Here is a 21,358-nt window from a genome sequence, read left to right on the forward strand (position 1 = left end):
CAAATTTAAATGTCTTCTGAACATAAAAAAACAAAGTATTCACTGAAAAGTGAATTGCCTAGCTTGGAAGATTTTTTAAACAAAAAATGTTTTCTACAGCTAGACAACACAAACTTGGAAGAATGTATAAATAACAGTTGTAAGGGAACAGGAATCTTCCCAAGGACTTGAAACACTTCACTCATTTAAAGAAGGCTGCTTTGAGGAAAAGCCATCTCCTTTACGGAAAAAATACATGACAAAAATGCATTAATACAATATTGTTATTTTCAAAAGAAAAAAAAACAGTTTTTACAGTACCATGTAATTACTGAAAAATCTGATTTCTCTGAGCTTGCTCTGTTATTCAGTAAAGTTTGGCAAAAGCCAGCCAAGAAAGCAGAACTCTCAAGTCCAAATTTTCTTTCAGATCCGGCACCTAAATTTGCTTCATGGTTTGGATCATTTATCTGACCAGTTCTGACAAGAACATTGAGATACTCCATACTTYAGAGCAGTATGTCTTTTAAGGAAGATACACTCATTTGCCATAATTTTGGCACCGCCTGGCCTTGTCTTCTCAAAGGTTTTTTCCGGAGTTAGTATTAGCTCGCAGCCCCTATTAAGCAATCTCCCCTGTGAAAGATGTAATTGGAAATCAGCTTTCATGCCATGATGAGGAACGATCTGGGCGTAAGATATTTCCTAGAATGTTTCAGTACTTAGAGATTAAGCTTTACTCACGAGGAAATCTGGGACCACAGAATGATWCTTCTCTCTTATAAGCCTATTGCTAATCTGAAAAGGTGTCTCCCCCAAGGCACTCATTACACAGTAACACCATGTTCATTTAATAAATGAATTTGCCAAAGTGGAAGAAGTCCAAAGATGCGCTCCTGCCTCCCTGAYATACTGCTCCAGTCCATCATGACTGCAGAAGTCACAAGCCAAGCCTAATTGACCAGGAGTCAGCCATGTGCCAACACAGCAAAGGCCAACCACGTCCTGGGGTGCGTTAGCAAAAGTGCAGCCAGCAAAGAGAGGGAAAGGATCCTCCCTCCGCATTCGCACGTGCGTCCAGAGCAACCTGCTCCAGCTGGAACTGCTCTGAGCAGGAGGTTGGGCTAGAGACTGCCAGAAGTCCCTCCCAACATACACCATCCTCCAGGTCAGAGGCAAAGCACACAACATGAATCATCCAGTGCAAATCTGCAGAGCCCGTTCATGAGCAAGGACGGACCATGAGCAATTTGCAACAAGGATCTCCACGTGCCAGGAGGATTATGTAACTGCTACAACTCGTGGAGCACAATCTCTCGTAATGAGACCTCATGGTGACAATCACATAAAGAAGAAGAACATTAATTCTGATTCCAAATTGAGCCCTGGAGCTTTTACTGATGCATGCAAACAAAAAAAGGTGTAAAATAGTCCCAGGAGGAGTCTGATGTGAGGTGGTGATGGAAACAATTACTAATTGGATTTGAGAATTTGCTTTACTAGGACATTCAAGTAAGGAAGCTAATGCCACTGCTTCAGTGTCAGAGAGGAAGTGTGAAAGCAACAGAGCGCTCAAGGTTTTTGCAGGCCTGAAAAGGTGTGGCTCAAGGATTGAATTTATTGGCAAAAAAAGAGAGGAAGCCAATGAAGACAGAATGTGGGCGAGGACAGAAAACTTGGGAAAATATTTAAATTCTTCATGGCTTCCATCATTTCCTGGAACGCTTTCCCAATATTTTATGCAGCCCTTAAGGACACTAGAGTCTGTGCTTGGGAAGCTCTGCACTGCTGTGACAAACTGCCAACACAGGTGTTGCTGTAGCCTAACCTGGTGTCAAAATAACACAGCCTGGTGTGATGCCATGTAAATGGTTGAAACAGGCATGATTAAGTTAGAAATACACACTGTAGCCACACATACATGTTCCAGTGTTGGCCCTGAGACGCAGGTACTGGGGCCAGCACTAGCACAGAGCACATGAAAGTCAGGCAATATGCTGCTTGCAAGAGCTGCCTGGAATGTGAAAAAATAATGTATTATTCACGAGAGAGATAAGCATTCATTCTGAAACCAACAGTGTTGACAAAACGCAGAAGACTTTCCAGGAGTTCAATTAAGAGGTTTACTATGCCTACTTGTGTTCAAAAAGTTAAGATGTGAATCCCTCCTTGGCTAGCTGTCCCTAGCAGAATCTGTAACCAACCCTCAAATCTTATCTTTTCTAGCTTCACATGAARCTTTACGCAATCAAAACCTAAGAAATTAGCAGTGACTCATGAAGTAGCCAGAGAATTTCCATGCTGATCCCCATAACCAAAAGCAAGCCACCACTATAGGCTCTAGGGACTATTTCCAGAGAGCCCTTGAATGGGGACTGAGAAAACCAGAGCTTTCCTTCGGCATTCCCAAGAACTTCGCACAACGTTTTGCTTTTTCATCCACTCTTCCTTCRAAAAACTTTCATGGGCCTGTCTCAAAATCAAGAGAGATGAAAACTGCCTGTCTATGGACTAAGAACAGCCACCATGGTGAGAGCTGGCGGAGGCAGGGCTTTTCACGAAGTCTGATTTGGCTTGGGGAGGCCAGTCTCCTGAGGTCACGCTGAAGTCAACAGTGGGAAGGACAGCGTCCTCCAGAAAGTGATTCAGAGCAAGAGCTGAATTCAGCCTCTCTGACTTGCTCTTGGAGGACTACTGATTACAGACTGAGTCATGAAAACCAGCTTCACGAGCTAAACTTAGCTGTTGTGCATGTCCCCCGTGCTCTTAAAGAAGCACTGGCATCATTAATGTTGGAAATCTGAAAGCTCCCAAGATCCACAGCCTCTGACGGTTTCAATATTTATGCTGAACTGTGCCTGAAGTCACATACTGACCTTTCTCTGCATCTTTTCACCCTCAGCTTCTCTCAGTCTAAAGACCTAAATCCTTAGAAAATCAGACTCTCAGTCCAAAATATTATTCCTCTCTTCCAGTTAAAACGAATTAGTCATGCTGATGGGTGCTCTTATCCAGTGAGAACATATTGAGGACCAACCTGCATTTCTCTGAGATTTGGACAGGAAATGGGCTGCACTGAGACCAAACGATGAACGTGACATGCAAAAGTAAGAGGCACAGAAACTTCCACATGCTTGGTGCCAGGCTTGAGCTCCTTGTTCTCGGATGGTTTAACCCCCTGGGAACATCCCCAGCTGCTACAGCCGGGGTCCCCACGGTCCGGCGTAAGGACCTAGGGTTACTCCAAACTCCCATCGAAGGCATGTGAAAGGGGCCATGAATCGCACTGCCAAGGAGCTACCTCCTGAAAGACAATGTTAAATGCGGATCTTTAACTCTCACACAAATATAAGGAAATGGCCGTGAACTCTCTCGGAAAACATTACTTCTGTGAAGAAAGCGTCTTTGAGAAAAACTGCACTCCACGTTCCCTAGAGCTTCCTACCCTGAAAAATCTCCCTCTCTTTTTCTGGCACGGAAAACTGTCTCTTGAGAGGAAAACTTGCTCTTAGGCTACTCTGCAATTTCCCCCTTGCCGAAAAGTTAAAACAAAAGTCTATAAATAGCCACCCAGAAGCACGTCACGCAGCACAACTTGCTGGCAGGCCGGCGGAAGGGAACGGCGCGYGCGACACGGAGACGCACGCGCGAGCGACACGGACGGCAGCGGAGCGCAGCGCCGCCGGCCCTGCCTGGGTTTGACCCCCGGGGGCTCGGCTCCTGGGAAGCGACACCGGAGCCGGCAGCCCTGGCGCCACTCCTCGAGCGCGACGCTCCTCGAGGCTCTGGCCTTCTGCTCAAAACGAGTTAGGTTTGCTAAACGCTAGGAAGGTATCAGGTGTTCAGGAAGACTGTGATTAAAAAAAAAAAAAAAAGTTCGTTTTGGGCCTGAGAAAAACTGCGGTACTATGATGAGATTTGTAATTTTGGGGGTAAATGTATCTATACATTTGTAGAAAATAGAAGAYTTGCAGCATCCTTAACTAGTCACTTCCTTACTTTTTGAAGCCCTGCTTTTGTAGATGCTCGTAGGTAAGTAGCAACCAGTTTCTTAGCAACTATCACTACTTTCCTGAAGTTTACTACCTATACAATTTTCAAGGATTTGTCATCCTTTTTAAATGTAAAAAAGGCTCTTAAAAAAAACAAAAACAAAACACAGGCAGATGAGCTGTCTCTGAGGCTTGTAGTCCAAGGAGTCTATAAATACTCACAAACGAATGACCTTATCCAGCTGAGTAATGAAATTACCTACGGTAAACTCGCTCCTCCGTATCTGCCTCCGCAGGCGATGGCCTACACAAAGCCCAGGAAAGCACAAGGAGATGACACAGGAAAGAGTCCATCAACAGAGCCGCCCGGCTGCTARCCCCGGAGGCTACAGTCCGAATCCGAGGGACCCTCCTCCCCTCCGCCGGTCCCACTAGCGACGCGTGCAGGCTCGCCAGGCGGAGACGAGCCGGCTGCCTTACGTGGGGCRGACCGCAGAGCAAAGCAGAGAGCGCCTACCGAAACCGGGGGGCTCCGGAGGGCTGGATCTCGCAGGAGATGCTTAGCACCTTGCAGGCACTAGACCAGAGTCATCGGCAGGCTTGCTGGGACCCCGGGCGAGCACTGCCGCCCAAGCTCCCCATCGTGGGTGCTGCTGCACCCAGGGCCACTGGCCACCRCCATCACTACTCCCTAGGTGCCCACATTAGCTGTGGGCTTGGCAAATGAGTCACAGAGAGTGTGTCCTGGGGTTCACGGCAGCTTTGACAACCACTGTTACAGTAAGAAAAGCACTGGCTTCTCTTTTTTGAGCATGTGTCAGCATGAATCCCCCTATACTGGGCTGACAACATGCAAACTGGACTTAAGCCTTAAGTGAAAAGTGCAAGATATACCAGATCTCAGAGAAATCTGAGTAAGCAGAAGCCACTCTAGACAGGCAGGAGAAGCATCAGCTGCTACACAGGTTTGAGACTGAAGTACCGCTTGCCCCAGTTTTGCCTGAGACCTACACAAGCATCTCATGCTTAGCAGAAAGCAGTCAGTCGCTCTGCTGTGTAGTTACTGCCCTACAGCTGCTGTAGGCATGTTTTCAAAAGCAAGCTCCTCACGTCCTCGTGAAGCTCGTTTGATCTTTGGAAGGAGTGGCTCACCAGCTAATTAATAACATGCAGACACAGAGTATGACGCATTATGAGAGCCTCTCTGATGTGAYGTTGTGATCTTTCAGCGAGCTGCAAATAGCCACAAAGAAGAAGGGAAATAACCTAAAAGACTTGCTCCTGTCACTGTGAAACAGCAAGGCCCAAGAAATATCCCAAATAACTCCCTCCCATTATGGACTATGTTTTCAGATGGAAAGCTGACCCGTTGATTATTTGGCTGATCCTCCTATGCACCATGAGCATGCTGATGTACGACGGTGTAGTCCCATGCACACAATATATTCTGATCATCGAGGTCAAGTGTAGGTGTTGTGCTTCTGGTAGGAAATTTGTTACTGACTGAGAACAGACAAGTCCCTATGGATTTTGTCCCCTATGATGACAACACGATCTGCTTCGTATCTTCCAGGAGCCTATATAGGAGAGTAAGAATAGGGCATACTCTGGTGGTATCACATCTGAGCTGGAGGATGGTAAGAAAAAAAGCAGACATTACCAACAGGAACCTGATCCAGAACGCACTTTTGTTGCATCTTATTGTGCCAAGCATAGGAAAAAAAAATCTCTTTTCCTTTGTTTTTTTTTAAATTAAAAAACACTGGAAATGAAAACCAGAATTAGCTCTCATCTACAGCAAAAAGCATATGCTGTTTGGTAAGATGCATCACTTCAGAGAAGTAAGGATCATGAGAAGCATTGTAAGGCACAAGGCCAGACACAGGAAACTCAGGCAATGGCTTCTGCCCCTCGTGTCTGATGCCAGAGGCAGAGCAATGAAGTTTCTTGAATTTCACGCTCCCTCACTCCCAGGTGGCTCACAACAGCAGCACCAAATTCACGGAGCTGTCAGCTGCGTAGCGTGCACTGCTGTGGATGACGCAGACTGGTGACCTCCACTGTATTTTGTTCTTTCTCCTGTGGGTASAACGGCCGTTGTCTACGACGCTTAGGAATGGAGCTGAGATGTAAGACAGGCAATGCACAGTGCATGACACTGTGCAAGAGCCTTTTAAGAAGTGCAGAGAACGACTGGTTCCCCTGATAACTCCAAGCCCTTAAAAGTCTAAACTGGAGCCTGTTCTTTTCTAGCAAATCCTGATGCTTGCAGCCACGATGACCTATTTATAATTACATGTATGTCCTTGCTCAGAAGGCAAGCAAGAGGCTCAGAAACGCCTCTTTCTTCCTGATCCAGTTGCCTTAACAGTTTAAATTCCCCACTATCATCTAAGAGTTTCAATTGAGAATCACTCTGCTCCAGTTCAAATAAAAGCTGCACTTGGCTGCTCTGCTCTGGTAGTTGCTGAGGTGAGATACAGAAGAGCTTGGGCCTCTGTAGTCACTAACCTTGACATATTCTTGGCAAACATATTTCCCCATGGCAATGACACAACTAGGTAGCTAGGATGGGAACTGGCAAAAGATGCACAAATCCTGACAGACGGGCTTAGCTCCATTTTTCCAACTACTGTAATGTGAGTGGCTTGAAGGTTGGATGGTACAGCAGTGTGGCTGAACTGAGCAGTCTCTCACTAGTCTAGCTAATTCTCACTGTGCTGACAACCATCAAAACAGTAAACCTCTTAAGAGGTTACACTGATAATGACTGATAATGACCAGGGCTACTATCCCTAAAATTGTCATGAATTCTTCCAATAATCGTTAGCCACCTGCTGCTTTTTAGGTCTAAAGTAATAAACAGTTGGGAAAGCCAATCTAGACAACCAAGTCTGATCTCCTCTTTTCACATGTAACTACATCACGTAATTGTTCATCATGTAGTTGGTCTGTTCATTTCTCAAATGCTTTGGCAATGGCTTCCCTGGTAGGGAAGCTGGACGCTAACAGTGCTCAGAGCTCCTGATGGCCTTTGCAGAGTGGCCTGCTACTCTGGTCAAGCAAGATGATACAAAGAGGAATCTCTTAATGTCACAGACAACATATCATTTGGTATCATTCTTGATTGTGAAAGTAAGACTTTGGATCTGAAACCCATGCTGAAGGGTCTTCCATCAGGCAGTAGGCTTGTCCTTGACATCAACAACGGCTTTATGTAGGACTTGTGAAACTGCTTGTAACACTTGTGCTTGGTCTGTAGCTGAGTGCAGACACTGACCTCTATATGTGCATGTTTAGGGTACACTCATTTGCTACTGGCAATATGTGTGTTTGCATCGGTGCTACAGTCTCCGACGCAGTGCTCATTGACAGTAAAGTCAGGTCCTTATCCAGCTTCAGATTTTCCTCCACATATTCATGTCTAGCATGCTGGGGCAGAGAAAGATGAACATATTAAATCTGTCTGGCATAAGGAATTCCCCTTAATAGCAGCAGCATGTGTTGTACCTATCTTGCAATGCAACCAATACACACRAAACGGAAGATTTGGAGATCACAGGTTTCCAGCCTTCTGTGCTGAGGAAAAGGGAAGTATAAATGGACATCTAAACATATAGGCTGGACCAGTTTAAACAGGTCAAAGATAGTTACTAATGAAAAAGACAGCAGAAATCTCTGAGAGAAATAATTGGAGCTAGGAATTTGTAATTCCTTCTCACCAACAGAGGCATTAGGGACTGCGGCTGCCATGCCCCCTATGGCTATGAAGAGACGGAGAGCGTACTTGACATCTGCATGCAAAGCACCATTCAGCAGAGTCCTACTTTTATGTGCATGAGTGCAAAAAAGCATTCACAATGGTCTAATCCAGCTAACAAGATTTACATCTCTTGTAATTCTGTATTTTATTTAATCTAATGACCTTGGTAATGTTGTCAGAAACACAGGATTAAACTCTATGATCGGAAGGACTGAGGGYGATAGCAGCAAACATGCAATGTTTTCAAATTGGTTCAGATAAACGGAGTTTGACTTTACTAAGGATGCATATATGCTTTTCTCTTCAGTCCTAGGAGGCTACTGGAAGTTAGATCTTTCTTAAAGCACCCCCCCACCTTCCCTTAGTGAATTTATGTCATCAAAGAATTCTTGTCTGCATCCAGAAATTTCAGAGAAAAGAAAATTCACACTGCAAAATTTTTGCTAAACTACAGAGGCTAAATTACTGAGATTTTCTAYTTCTCTACCATTTTAATTCTATGTGGATTTCAGTACAATATCTGCTTTATACTTACAGGACTGTAGGGATATTTACAGTAGTCAGACTAAATCACAGATAAAATACAAGCATTTCTCTCTAAACCCAATTTGGATTACACGATGATTTCAGYAGTTCGAACAACTTTCACTTCACTTTGACAATAAAACCCCCAAGAGGTTTCAGTTTGAAAGCATCATGAAAGGCCAAATCTACAGCTCGAACAGATACTTCATATAATCAGACTCTTAGGTAACATATTGACCTAGCATTAACGATAGATTGATTCTAGGTATGTTTTTTCATTTTTGTAGTACAGTTTAACATTTACACCAATGTTTGATTATGAAGAAGTAGTCTGATTTTTTTTTTGGTAGTTGTAAATCTGTGTTGTCACAAGGCTATAGCCATCTCTACAAAAGAGAAAGGTATCTCTACAATGACTAATGTAACATGAAGCAAGCAAATAGCGAACCTCATTATTTCCAAGTTCTCGAATACATGTCTTTAATACTAAACAGCATTGCAACTCTATTTTCTAGATTTCTTTATCTTATTTCTAGCATACCTCAAATCAGCCATAACAGAGAGGAAAAAGAAAAGGTAAAGCAAAAGGCCTATCTCAACAATGCGACCCGTTCAGGATGCTGCCTAGCACTGCAAAGAGCCCCCTCTGGCAAGGAGCTCAGCGGCCAGCAGGCAGGGCGTCCAGCCGCCCTGCAGCCACTCCACAGACAAGCCATGGTGGGCTCCGGGAAGATTTCCTCCCAGCTGTTCGACCGGGGGTGTTTTTCTAAGATAACTGAATCAATGCCAATGTGACAGCAATGAGGCAGACAGTGAAATGCAAATCYTTGAGAGATGTGCGCTCCTCAAAACCAGGCTTACCAGCGTGCAAGGCACTGAGGTGCGTTGACAAATTAGACTTCAGTGGCACAGCCGCTGTTTTGAGATGGTGCACTGCGTCGACAGTTATGGCAGTGTGCCTTCTCGCAGCCCTCCAGTTTGCCCAAAGCCAGAGTGCAAAACTGTGTTTGTGGGTTGGGGAAACAGACAACAAACTGGAGAGATGCCAACAACCCCAAAGAAACTACCAACTTCAAAAGATAAAAGTTTGCAACAGTTAGTAAAAAAGTGATTTATGCTCAAAGGAACTRCTCTATTTTATGCTCAAAGGGATTATTATATGTGCATTAGGAAGAGTGTTGCCAGCAGGTGGAGGGAGGTGATCCTGCCCCTCTACTCAGCCCTGCTGAGGCCACATCTCGAGTACTGTGTCCAGTTCTGGGCTCCCCAGTCCAAGAGAGACATGGAGCYACTGGAGAGAGTCCAGCGTTAGGCTATGAAGATGATGAGGGGACTGGAGCATCTCTCTTAYGAGGAACGGCTGCGAGAGCTGGGCCTCTTCAGYCTGGGGAAGAGAAGATGGAGAGGAGATTTTACCAATGTCTACAAATACCTTAAGGGAAGGTGTCAAAAGGATGAGGCCAGAYTCCTCTYTGTGGTGCCCAGCGACAGGACACRAGGCAATGGGCACAAACTGAATCACAGGAAAATCCACCTGAATATAATGAAAAACTTCTTCCCTGTGAGGGTRACAGAACCCYGGAACAGGTTTCCCAGAGAGGTTGTGGAGTCTCCTTCTCTGGAGATATTCAAAACCCACCTGGACACAATCCTGTTTAACATGCTGCAGGTGACCCTGCTTGAGCAGGGGGGTTGGACTAGRTGWTCTCCAGARCTCCCTTCCAACCTCAACCATTCTGCGATGCCGTGATTTTGTTGTATCAGGCCATACCTAAAGCCTTGTGCTGCATATAACATGCTTTAACAACACATTCCAGGACTCCTTTTGAAAAAGACAACCCTTATAAAGAAACGAGGTGGAAAAAAAGGATAACTCCTTGCAAAGGAAATGGCCAAAATGGAGCAATAAAGTCTGTGTAACAGATGATGAAATAGGCCCCAAATTGGTGCCATCTGTTAGCAACCTTTGCCCAGTGAAATGAATTTCATGTGAGGTCAATCCCAAACTGCTATTTCCTCATTACTATTAATAAAGGCCAGGTGCCATATAAACCAATGCTGGATCCAGATGTCCTTCATGTGGCTCTGCTTACCCTTCCATGCTTGGATAATGACAGAAAGGAAAGTATTACAATGCACACACAGAAACACATTTAATATTGATTTCTCTGGAATTACTGTGCATTAAAAGCATTATACACCTTCCACTCTAGTGAATGTCTACAGATAAGCTATGTGACTAATACTGCTGYATGCTGTGGAACAGTCCTTGAGGACAAAGTTATAGTACGTGCAGCTGCAAGATGGGCTTCTTCCATATTTTTCATGACCGTGCACAAGAAATAATACTTTTTACAAGGGCAGCAAAGATTTAGGCAACAGTTTGAATTTAATCAATATCTTGTTGGGTAGTCTTGAAAGTCTAACTAAGTATCAGTTTTCTGTGTCTCTGAAATGGCCAGAGTCAAATTTATCTAGTATAGAAAGATGTGAAAATGTATGTTGATGTAGTTTAGTTAAGATTAAAATACTATAGAAGAACTAAGCATATCCACTACTTATGGCATTGATCAGTTGTATTCAGGTTGTCAATCCAGTGCCACAGCACAGCAGAAGGAATCGGTAATTCAGAAGAATAAACATATGCTAGATCATATCCTAAAGGAGGATTATGTGTGCGTCGTTTGCACTGCTCCTAAGCTTACTTTGATACTAGATTGGGTCTTTGACCACAAAATGAAGCAAAACTTGTTTTAGAGTGCTCAGCACAGCTATGAAATTCAACAGGGAAGCATAAATTATTTCACAYGCTGGACTCTACATGGAAAATCATTAAAGAGTTAAAATTTACACTCAAAAAAAAAAATCTTGAAATAAATTATTCCAGAATTCTGTCTTCTAGCTTTCAACTTAGCCAAAATCATCACTAGCATCACGTTTCTTAGGGACTAAATAAACATCAAATAGAATTAGATCTTGCCAAATCAAGCACAAACCTTTCCAGTACATTGCTCCAGCCACCTTAACAGTATCTCCACAACAGTTACACAAAATCTATAAGCCCATGCATGTCAATCCTAAAATGTGGCAAGATTAACAAACGCTTTGGTGGAAACATGCATATGGAATGAAAAATACTACTAACACACCAGAATGAATTCTCGTGGACATGCAACAGAGGCCTGAAGCACCCACATCACGGGAGAGCATCTTCCATAAAACAACCACTCTGACCTCATGTATGAGATCCTCAATAGCTATCTACAAATATTCCTATAGGATAAGCCTAGGAACAGAATTATTGAGTCTGCTGGATACTAAATAATCATTGGCTCCATAGAGACATTGCTTATCATTAAAACACAGTATAATCTTCCTTTTGATTTACTGTTACACAAACWCTTCTCTTCTCTTACTGCTCCACATGAGCATGTAGCTTACCACAGCTCTCTGGTGATATACCTTCTCTGATCCACGGGTGCTAGCTACATTTTTTTCTGTCAAGTGGCCTAAATGATTGCCATAAAAGGATCAAACTAAGGAACTGCATTTAATTTAGTTTGGAWTTTGTATTTCTTGCATATTTGATGCAAGGTCACTGAAGGTGTAGTTACGAGATCTTTTTTCTAGGAAGGCTGTGTTAAACTAAGACAATTTCAGTACTGCGATTTGTAACATGGCCCCTCAAACAATTGCATCAACATAACTGCAGGAGCAGTGAAATATAATTGCAGGAGCAGTGAATACTGGTACAAGAAAAGGAATGTGTCAAGCTGGTTTTGCTGTCAAAGTCAACTTATTGCAAAGTTGAACCTTTCATCCAAAACTTTATCTAACTATATCAGATAAAACAGTATAGTCTCTCCCTGCAAACCTCACCTCCTTAACAAAATACTAARCTTAAAATTAAAATGTTGGTTTTATTGCAAGAAATCCTGAGAATTAAAAATATTATTGAACCACTAGGAAGAAAATTTTTTCATATACAAACTTATAGAATAAAGACATTTTTAGTATGCCCCAAATTGACAGCTTGAGCTCAGACTCTTCATAAATACTGTTCTTACCATGTAATCCCTAAAGTCCATAACATTATGTGGAGTACGGGTCATTCACGCCACGGATCCACAGACAGCTMAGACCAAGCACTGTTCTCATGCATTTCTATCTCTACATCCAAGGTAYGTTTAGACTTGAAGACCCTATGCTCTCACATGCAGCCTACTACTTTGGCATGATATGGTGACCCTGTTAACAAACACAGGTGGATCCAGAGGGGCTGGGTGCTGCTGTGCTGAGCTCTCAGATATGGTTGGAGCAGTGTGTGAAGGCTCTTGTGGTTCCAGAGAGCCCAGCTGAAGTCCAGCTAGCTCCAGCAGATCAGACTCAGGATGACTCTAYGCAAATCCACTATTTCTGCAACAGTTCTCCTGATCTTCACATTCCTTTGCTGGGGCACATCATGATGCTTGAGCTATTTTTATATTCATGTGCTACTCTGGAGCTAAAAGACTCTTTGAGACCCTCAGCTTCTTGAGGAGCACAGGAATGCTCCTCTAGATCAGCTGGAGTGAGCCTGGGGCAGCAGAACTGGCACCAAAACACTATTAAGGAGGCTGGAAAGTGCTTAGATGTGAGGCTGTCTCAGCACCCTTTCATAAGATCTCGGTTCTTCTAGGGCCCAGGGCATCRTAGGGCTCACCGTAGAAATAATGGAGAATGGGCTGTATTTAACTGTCCTGAAGAAACCTAGAAAACAAGTGCTACACTGTAATCGGCTTTCACATACTTTCACGCATACAAACTCCCTCCAAAGCCATCCYCCTCACCCAGGACAGAGGACTGACCTCTGAGTGGTACTGGACTGACCAGGTAACCATGTACTTTCTGTACTGACCTCAGGAGCTTTTAGGTGGGAACTCAAAACCACGTGTAAATCATGGCTTCACTGATTCTACCTTAATAAAATGCTTCTCGATACCTTTTGTTCCACTACCCAGACAGCCTACAGGATGAACAGGCAAACAGCAGTGCTACAATTTCTGAGAGTATGCAACATGCATTTTTAAAGAATGCTCCCCTAGTATAGTGGATTCTCCTYCTCTGGAGATAGTCAAAACCCGCCTGGATGCAACCCTGTCTAACATGCTCTAGGTGACCCTACTTGAGCAGGGCAGTTGGACTAGATGATCTCCAGAGGTCCGTTCCAACMTCAACCATTTTGTGATTCTGTGCGATTCTGCTGCTGCTACATGTTTCAGTTATTAATATCAAAATGAGACACAGGAAATAGGGAGAAAATACTTTAAATACAGCAATAAGCCTTATGACTCTTAGAATCCTCTGATTATGGGACATACCATAAACCCTTGACTTCYCTTATAACTGCTCAAGATAAATCTACAGTAACTATTGTATTCTAATGCACTCTAGTGCATTCTAGTGTAAAAGCTGTAATATTACTTCATTTCTAACCTAAGAAGGTTTTCTTTTCAGAAATAATGTGCACTAAAACAAATAAGCAAGTAAACAAACAGAAACCTCCAGAAGACTGAAAATGAGAATTTGACAATTTTCATGCTGAGCAGCCTCTTGACAGCGAATCTGTTTAGAAAATAAAAACAACCCCTTCAGCTGTTTTTGAAGTACACGAGAACGAAGAAGCATATTTTTCCCCAAGTCAAAAGYAATTGTAGCCACAATGTTTTAGTACAGAGCTTGTTAAAAGTGGTAGCAGCTTAAAAGAACTTGGCATACATCTATTTCTCAGTGAAGGAAAGACCTGGGAAAACATAAAAACCGAACAAACTYTTGCCTGTTTTAAACTCTGCAATCCAAAATGTGATTAAGTAGAGGAATGTGATTCAGGAAAGACACGAATGGAATCGGTACTCTGTATAAGCAGTTCTAAGTTATGGCTACTGCCTCTTAATAGGACAACAGGAACATACAAAAAAATCACATTTCTTCCTGAAATTTTCTCAACTGCTACTTATGAAAATATCTCAAGTTACTACAGCTCACTAAATTCATAGAAGTGCTCTCTACAATTTTAATTTGCCTTGTGCATTTGRTAGCACTTAGCCAGTCACCCATGCTGCATTCGCCAGGATGGGACAGACTGATGAGATCCACTCTGGACTCACAGCAAAAGACAATCAAGTCCCCAGTCAGGTGGTAGGAGAGCATCTTGTACCTCGTCACTGCTCCCTTCAAGCAGGGAATCATCCACAGCAGCTATATGATGAGCAACCAGACCCAGCCAGGCACTCTGTGGCAGTGCTACATTTATTCAGGAAGGCTCTGACAGACTTCTGCAGTGCTTGGCCTTGACCAGGCATCTCCTAGACACACAGCATTAGAAAGGAGAGCAGCAACGCACTTTCATCTGCTACTGCCTGAGCCTTTCTCAATCCTCTTAGCTCTGCCCTCCAGGCTTGACACAGAGGGCAAAATACAGTAGGAGAGGGCTGAGTGAGGCCACATAAACTTGTCAGTGCAATGCAGGGAGTGGAATTGTATCTTCTTCCTCTTCAGATAGAAACCAGGCTTTCTGTAGACATAAGCTCCCCACCCTAAGTCTACATGTCAGTGCACTCATCCCCGTCAGTATAGGAAATACCACCACATTATTCAGTGATTGGTCTTTTATCAGACATCCAACCATTGCAGGACAGTGTGATCCAGAATGAACAGATTTCTAGGAAAGTAATCCTCATGCATATCCATGGCTATTCCCTGCCAAGCCTTCCTTCTTGTATCASAGAAAGTCATCTGCTAGGGACAGAGCTACCAACTAATGAGCAGGGTGAGATCATCTTCGCTATGGATACCTTATGTCAGCATGGACCTAGCCTTCCTTTCTGAGATGTTTACTGAACATCCTTAGGTATGAAGGTCTGGTTTTCTACACAGTCTTCAAACTTTAACATCTAAATTGTTCTTTCATGAGCTTTTCTAGGTTTGACATTCTTCAGGAGGCCCATGGAAGTGGCTACTAGTTTGGAAGCACAAACTCAAAGTGTACTCTGTGGCTATGTCTGTCTATACTAGAGAACTGAACCATGCCCAGGAGTGTGTCTGGCACTGGAACAAGATAATTTACACGAYCAAGCTGTTAGAATACCCTGGCATGATTTTGACATGTTTCAGCTARCACATTCCCAAACAATTCCCCAGCACATGGCAGGGACCATTCCCAATAGGTAGACTACCATCAGGTTTTAGATGCTAAAAAAACTTATGAGTATAAAGGCAGGCATTTTCATGCCAGTTGGTCTCTGTTTTAGAGAATTTTTCCATATGCATTTACTAGCATAGACATAGCCCACATGTCTCAGGAACTGTTACAGTTCTTTTCAATTTAACCAGAGAAGTCATTTAAAGCTGCCACTGTGTTGAGTAACCAGATCTGGTCCTTCCCAGAAATCTATCCTGAGCAGGCAGTTTTGCCTTAGTCTGTATTACGCTACCTGGGCTGTTCACCCTTCCATCTAGAAGGTGGCCTTCCACTAATTTCAGAAAAGATTTTCAGTTATGACTGTAAATGACTATCATACAAGCATGTTGGGTCTTATTAACTATATAGCTGGCAGACATGATCCATCAATACAGAAAGTTTGCTAATCTTTCACAGAGGCCAAAGGCATAAACTGTAAATGAATGAGGCCATGCAGTGTATGAAAGCAGCTGATCTGCAGGATTGAGGCATTAGAAGGAATTCTTGATATTGTTAAAATACATCAGCATGAGATAGTAGGACTTGCTCAGTGTTCCACTTTGGAGTGCAGAACCTTTGGCTAATGCAAAAAAGGATGTGGAACTGAACAGCAGTCTCAGATTTGAATATTGGTATGATAAGATTTTCCTCAGCTGCTACAAGATTCTTCAGCAGCTCCCAATTCTAACATGGGTTGGAATTCCCCACTCGGAGATCTCTACATCTTCTKTGGGAATGATGCAGGTATCATTTTAACTTGCTCTTTGGGATTAGTTTAGCTGTAGCAGTAGATTAAGAAGGTTTACCTCACGTTGAGTGTATTGACAGTGAGGTGAAAAAGTATTGCTGCCCTTGCACTTTTCACGCTGACTGAAGGTTATCATTTATTTATTCTGAAACTTTTGAATGAAGGGAGGAAAAGTGGGACTGTTAACTCCCTCACATTTGAGTTAAGGAGCAACTCTGCTAAGACTTCCATGACTTCATGAGGATTATTTGGTGAYAGTGCACCCACTGTTTTGGATTGGTAACACAACCTCAAAATTCATAGACCTCATTTGCTCTGTTATGACATATGGTTCCTGTCATCTTGCAAAAGTAAAAAATTTCAGTTCCACTGTAAATATTCCCATGTGAGCTTCTTTGCCATGAAGCCGTTTCTGTGCTTGTTTGGCATTAAAGCAGTCCCCTTGTGTGAGAGTACGAATGCTTGACCTTCTGCTGGATTTGTTGTATGGATTGTACTACATGCCAAAGACATGATACATGCCATGAGTATCTGTGACTAAATTCCTTTAGCATTCTTCTGAATATTGAATASTAGAGCTGCAAATGTGGCTCATTTGACTATAAAACAAAGAGATTTTAATATTTAGCAGATTATTTAAGCTTCTCACCAGCTGTGACATAAAAACAGTCCTGCTGTAAATTAGGGTCTATATTGACAAATATCTTTGTTAGCTTGGACACAATAATCTTATTAGTCTTAGCAGTAGTAGAGAATAGTGTGTGGACTATGAATATCTTATACCATAATACCACATCACTGAAATAATATCCATACACGCAAGCCCTTCCTCAACAGTGTGATGAGGACTGGCCCAATCTATGCAGGGCAGTCCTGCAAACAGAAGGAGAATACAGAAGCTTTTAAAATCATTATGTAAAATCAACTCTGAACACACGGCACAAAAGTTAATGGACATTCCTGTAAATACCAGGATCAGAAACAATGGATCTCTCCTGATACAAACTGTTTATAACCTGCCATGATTTTCTGACCAAAATTGGCCAAAGGCCATGATAGCTTCTAGATCTTTTAAGGACTTTTTTTTTGTCTGGAGTTTGGTCTCTCAGACGTTACTATGCTCAGCTGGTCTTTTGCTGGAGATGGAAGCCAGTTCTCATGAATTCTCTGTAGATGCCTGGTGGTATTGTCACCAGCTGAGTAACTTCTTATTAGCTTACCAGCAGAAGCTAAGATCTCTACTTCATGCTTAAGAAATGCAAGCTCTCTCTCTGGTTGCAAACATATGAACAGATTGCCCCAGTAGGCTAAATGTCTTGATCAGCTAAGTTGAATGCTTTGATCATGATGACAGTCATGCAGTTCAAAATGGCCATGCTAACCTGGACATGTTGAGCTCCTGGAATGCAGTTTGTGTTGTCTTGGTTAAATGCAAAACGATTGAGATGGCTTTTTTTCCAGGAAGTCTCTTTTGCTGGTCAAGCAACTTGCTCAAATGTATCCAGGAAAGCCTGTTCTCTTTGGCCCATCTCTGTAAATCTTGTTAGCAATATGGAGAAGGCAGGGCCAGACTACAGCTCCACTGCAGCTTCAGCAGTGAAAGGAAATCTGAAATTGTGAAAATGGATGCTGATGCACCTTGCTCTTGATATGCTGCTCGTCCTGAATCAGATACCATCCTGTTGATCTGTGTGTTATTTATCTTAACATTCCATGTAAATTCATGCTGCCACTGCATAATCAATCCACAGTGTCAAGAGTTCAGAAGAACATGTCTTCAGATCACTAAGGCACTTGGGCCTTCTCTTCCATGGGACCTAGATGATGTTCCACATTTTCCTTCATGTATATTCCACCTGTTTCTGGACTACATCTGGTTTGGAAGCACAAACTAGCTACAAGACCTGATGTGGGCAACTATACGAATAACCCTTGACAGTATTCTTCAACAGCAGGACTTGGCTAGTCTTTTCCAGGTCTTGTCCTGAATAGGTCCTCCTACAGAGACAGAAGTCTGTAGAGCTTTGCAAGATACTAACTGGATGGGTCTCTTCTCTAACTCCTTTTCCAAGTTTGATGCTTGTGGGCATGGGATGGAGCTGTCTGAGGCACTGTTCAGAGTGTTTTGCTGCTATTCAGAGGGACCTTGATAAGCTGGAAAAATCCAAAGTCCTGCACCTGGGAAGGAATAACCCCAGTCACCAGGAAAGGTTGACCTGTTGGAAAGTAGTGGCAGAAAAAGACCTGGGGATTCTGGACAAGCTGACCACGAGCTAACAATGCGCTACTGCAGCACCGAAGGCCAACAGCACCATGGATTGCATTTGTAAAAGCACAGCTTGCCCCTCTATTCATCACTGGACTTGGTCCAGCYCTGGGCTCCCCAATAAAAGGAAGACATAGAGCTACTGCAGCAAGTTCAGCAAAAGGACATGAAGATGATTAAGGGACTGGAACATTTGCCATATGAGCAGAGGCTGCAAGAGCTGAGACTGTTCACCCAGGAGGGGAGAAGGTTCAGGGGGGATCTTATCAATGTGTATAAATCTGATGGGGGAGTATAAAGAAGATGGAGACAGACTCTTCTCAGTAGTATTCAGTGAAAGGACAAGAAGCAATGGGCACAAACGTAAAAACAAGAAATTCTATTTAAATGTATTAAAAAGCTTTTCTCATGTGAAGATGGTCAAGCATTGGAAYAGATTATCCAGGCAACTTGTGCAGTCTCTGTCCTTGGACATGATGTCCAGTTAGGTTGGTCAAAACCTGCCTGGACAAGGTCCAAAGCAATCTGCTCTAGCTGATCCTGCTTGGAGCAGAGAGGTTGGACTAGAWGWTCTCCAGAAATCCCTTCCAGCCTCACTAATTCTGTGATTTTGTATGTTTTCTCAACCAAGTGGAACACCRTGCACTAAGACYTCTAGCTTCCTCAGGCTGCACCTTCTTGCTTTAGAGAGAAGAGAAATTTCAATCATCTATTTCAGTCCACGCAAATGAGAAAGGATGTTAGGTTTCAACTCCTACATATCAGCAGYGTGGCCTTTTGTTCATCAAAATTTGCTGTCTTGAGTTTCATATCCTTTTTGGCTTGTTCATCATTGATTCCAACATAATGGGACTGGGCAGGGAAACAATGTGTTGACATTGTTTTAGCAAAAGTTGACTCTCTTACCCTCTTGTAAACATAGTGTTCCACAGAGAGAAGGGAAATAAAATTGGGCAATTTCTCCCTTTGATCTTGTATTTACCCTTTTTCTATATCCATAATCAGGATGAACATCACAGCACAGGAAAAACAAGATAACATAATACTGCGTTTCTGTGTAGATGCTTATTCATAGCAGTTATGCTAAGTAATAGAATGACATGTAATATAGCATTCCACTTGCACAGTTTGAAGTGGGAGGACAGGGACTGTGGTGGCTTGATTGTTTTCCTTTCTCCAGGAAATTCCTTGAAGATCGCTGCCACATGCTGCAATCTGGTTCCTTCATTAAGCRAAGAATTTATGCAAGGCACCTTAGAAAACCCAGGGATAAATCTTCACTGGCAGCATCAGCCAAAGCTGAGTTGCGATTCAACAGAAGATGCACACTCACCACAATCTTCTCTTTAAATTGATGGCAGAATTTTAATAAAAGGCCTTCCGTGAGTCACCAAAAGCCATTTCCAGAACATGTAGCACTGTGAAATGCTTTCACCAACAGAAGCTGCCCAGAAATATATATTTCCTTACAAAAAAATAAGTCACGAGAATTTTCAATTCATGTAAGGTATCTGCTAAACATGCAAAAACCCAGCATCAGGAAACACAGGACTAACCTTTGTTAATGCTTCATGTACAAAGAAAGACATAGCTGGAAATGCTGAAAATTTGTTTTGCTGAAAAGACACTGAACATCTGGCTATTTCTGAGAAAAGTGGAAGGGCTCCCTCTGGAGTGGATTCCAAAATTAACACAATATTCAGACTTTTATAGGTAAGCAAAGAAAATGAAAATCAGTAACAAAGCAAATGCATTCTTGTCTCTTGTTAGTTTACTCATTTTGTCTAAAATGAGCATACTGCAGCTAATTCAAGGAGACTATATCATGACCGAATGACATTAATTCATGCCTATAGTATTAAGCCATGAATTAGTTTTCATGCGTGGACTTGTACGTGGCAGAGGCAAATTAAAGGTTACCTGAAGAGAGGAGAAAACTCTTACTAGCATGTAAAACGCTGCAAAGAATCTCCAACAAAATATATTGTAAAGTAAGCTCAGAATTCACATTTTCAACCCTGGATGGTCATGCACAACTCTAAAAAATTAATGAATGCAGTCATTGGTTGTGGCAATAAACTTAATTTGAAAGGGAGAGAAAAACAACTTTGAGGGCATATACAAAAACATGCTCTACTGGAAATCAATGAAGATTGTTTTCAATTTTACAAATGAGAAAGACCCCACACTCCCTACCCCAAATTCTGCTGCACGGTTTATTTGCACACAATCCAGTTAACAGGAAATTGTATATTCATGCAGAAAGAAAAAAGAGTTAGATCACCTACAAACTGAAGTCAACTTACTGCCTGCTTTTGCTCTTCTTCCTATAAACGTTGGCAAGAAAAAAGGTGAAGAGAGAAACAGGATAGATTAATTATCATATTAAAAAGAAACATACGTACACAAAATATACAACAGATCAAATGAAAAAACAGAACATGGCAAATTGTAGAAACATCCGTACACACAAAAGGAAACAAGGAAGTCAGACATAACAGCTGTGGTGAGAAAGTAAAGGTGTAATTTGTTCCATCTCTCAAAAGAAGTTTCTTGTCTAAAGTGAACATCAGTATTTGCGAAGGTTGAATATGTGGAACGGATTTTACAGTGGTCTTTTCTTTTAAGCAGAACCTTTACTGGCTTCTCTTCCTATACTGGACTCAAAAACGAGTCTCTGGCTGTGTTCAAGATGATCATGTTTTCAGCCAGGAAATATTAGACTACTATCCTCTAAGTCTGCAAATACCATCTGAAGTGTGCAACTAACTGAGGCACTGCATGTGGCTTTGTACATGCACAAATCTTCCATCACAAAGACAGAAAGTGTCACAACTCGAGAGGTGAAATACTTCCTTTCTGATTA

At 42.6% G+C, this 21,358-nt stretch overlaps 1 protein-coding gene across 4 annotated transcripts in view; it reads right to left on the reverse strand.

Annotated features, from left to right (window-relative positions):
• The window catches only part of DTNB (dystrobrevin beta), a 217,076-nt gene that overhangs the window by 33,377 nt on the left and 162,341 nt on the right, over window positions 1-21,358 (reverse strand). For 3 of the 4 annotated variants that reach the window (XM_085311723.1, XM_085311721.1, XM_085311720.1), the window contains one exon: window positions 20,799-20,819. The exons of the other annotated variant lie outside the window; for it this stretch is intronic. In XM_085311723.1, coding sequence (XP_085167849.1) covers window positions 20,799-20,819 — 21 coding nt within the window. The remainder of the gene's footprint in view (window positions 1-20,798; window positions 20,820-21,358) is intronic. 4 annotated transcript variants of the gene reach the window in all.

The sequence above is a fragment of the Rhea americana genome, unplaced genomic scaffold, assembly GCF_003343005.1.
Source record: "Rhea americana isolate MKP2758 unplaced genomic scaffold, rheAme1 scaffold_348, whole genome shotgun sequence".
NCBI lineage: Eukaryota > Metazoa > Chordata > Aves > Rheiformes > Rheidae > Rhea > Rhea americana.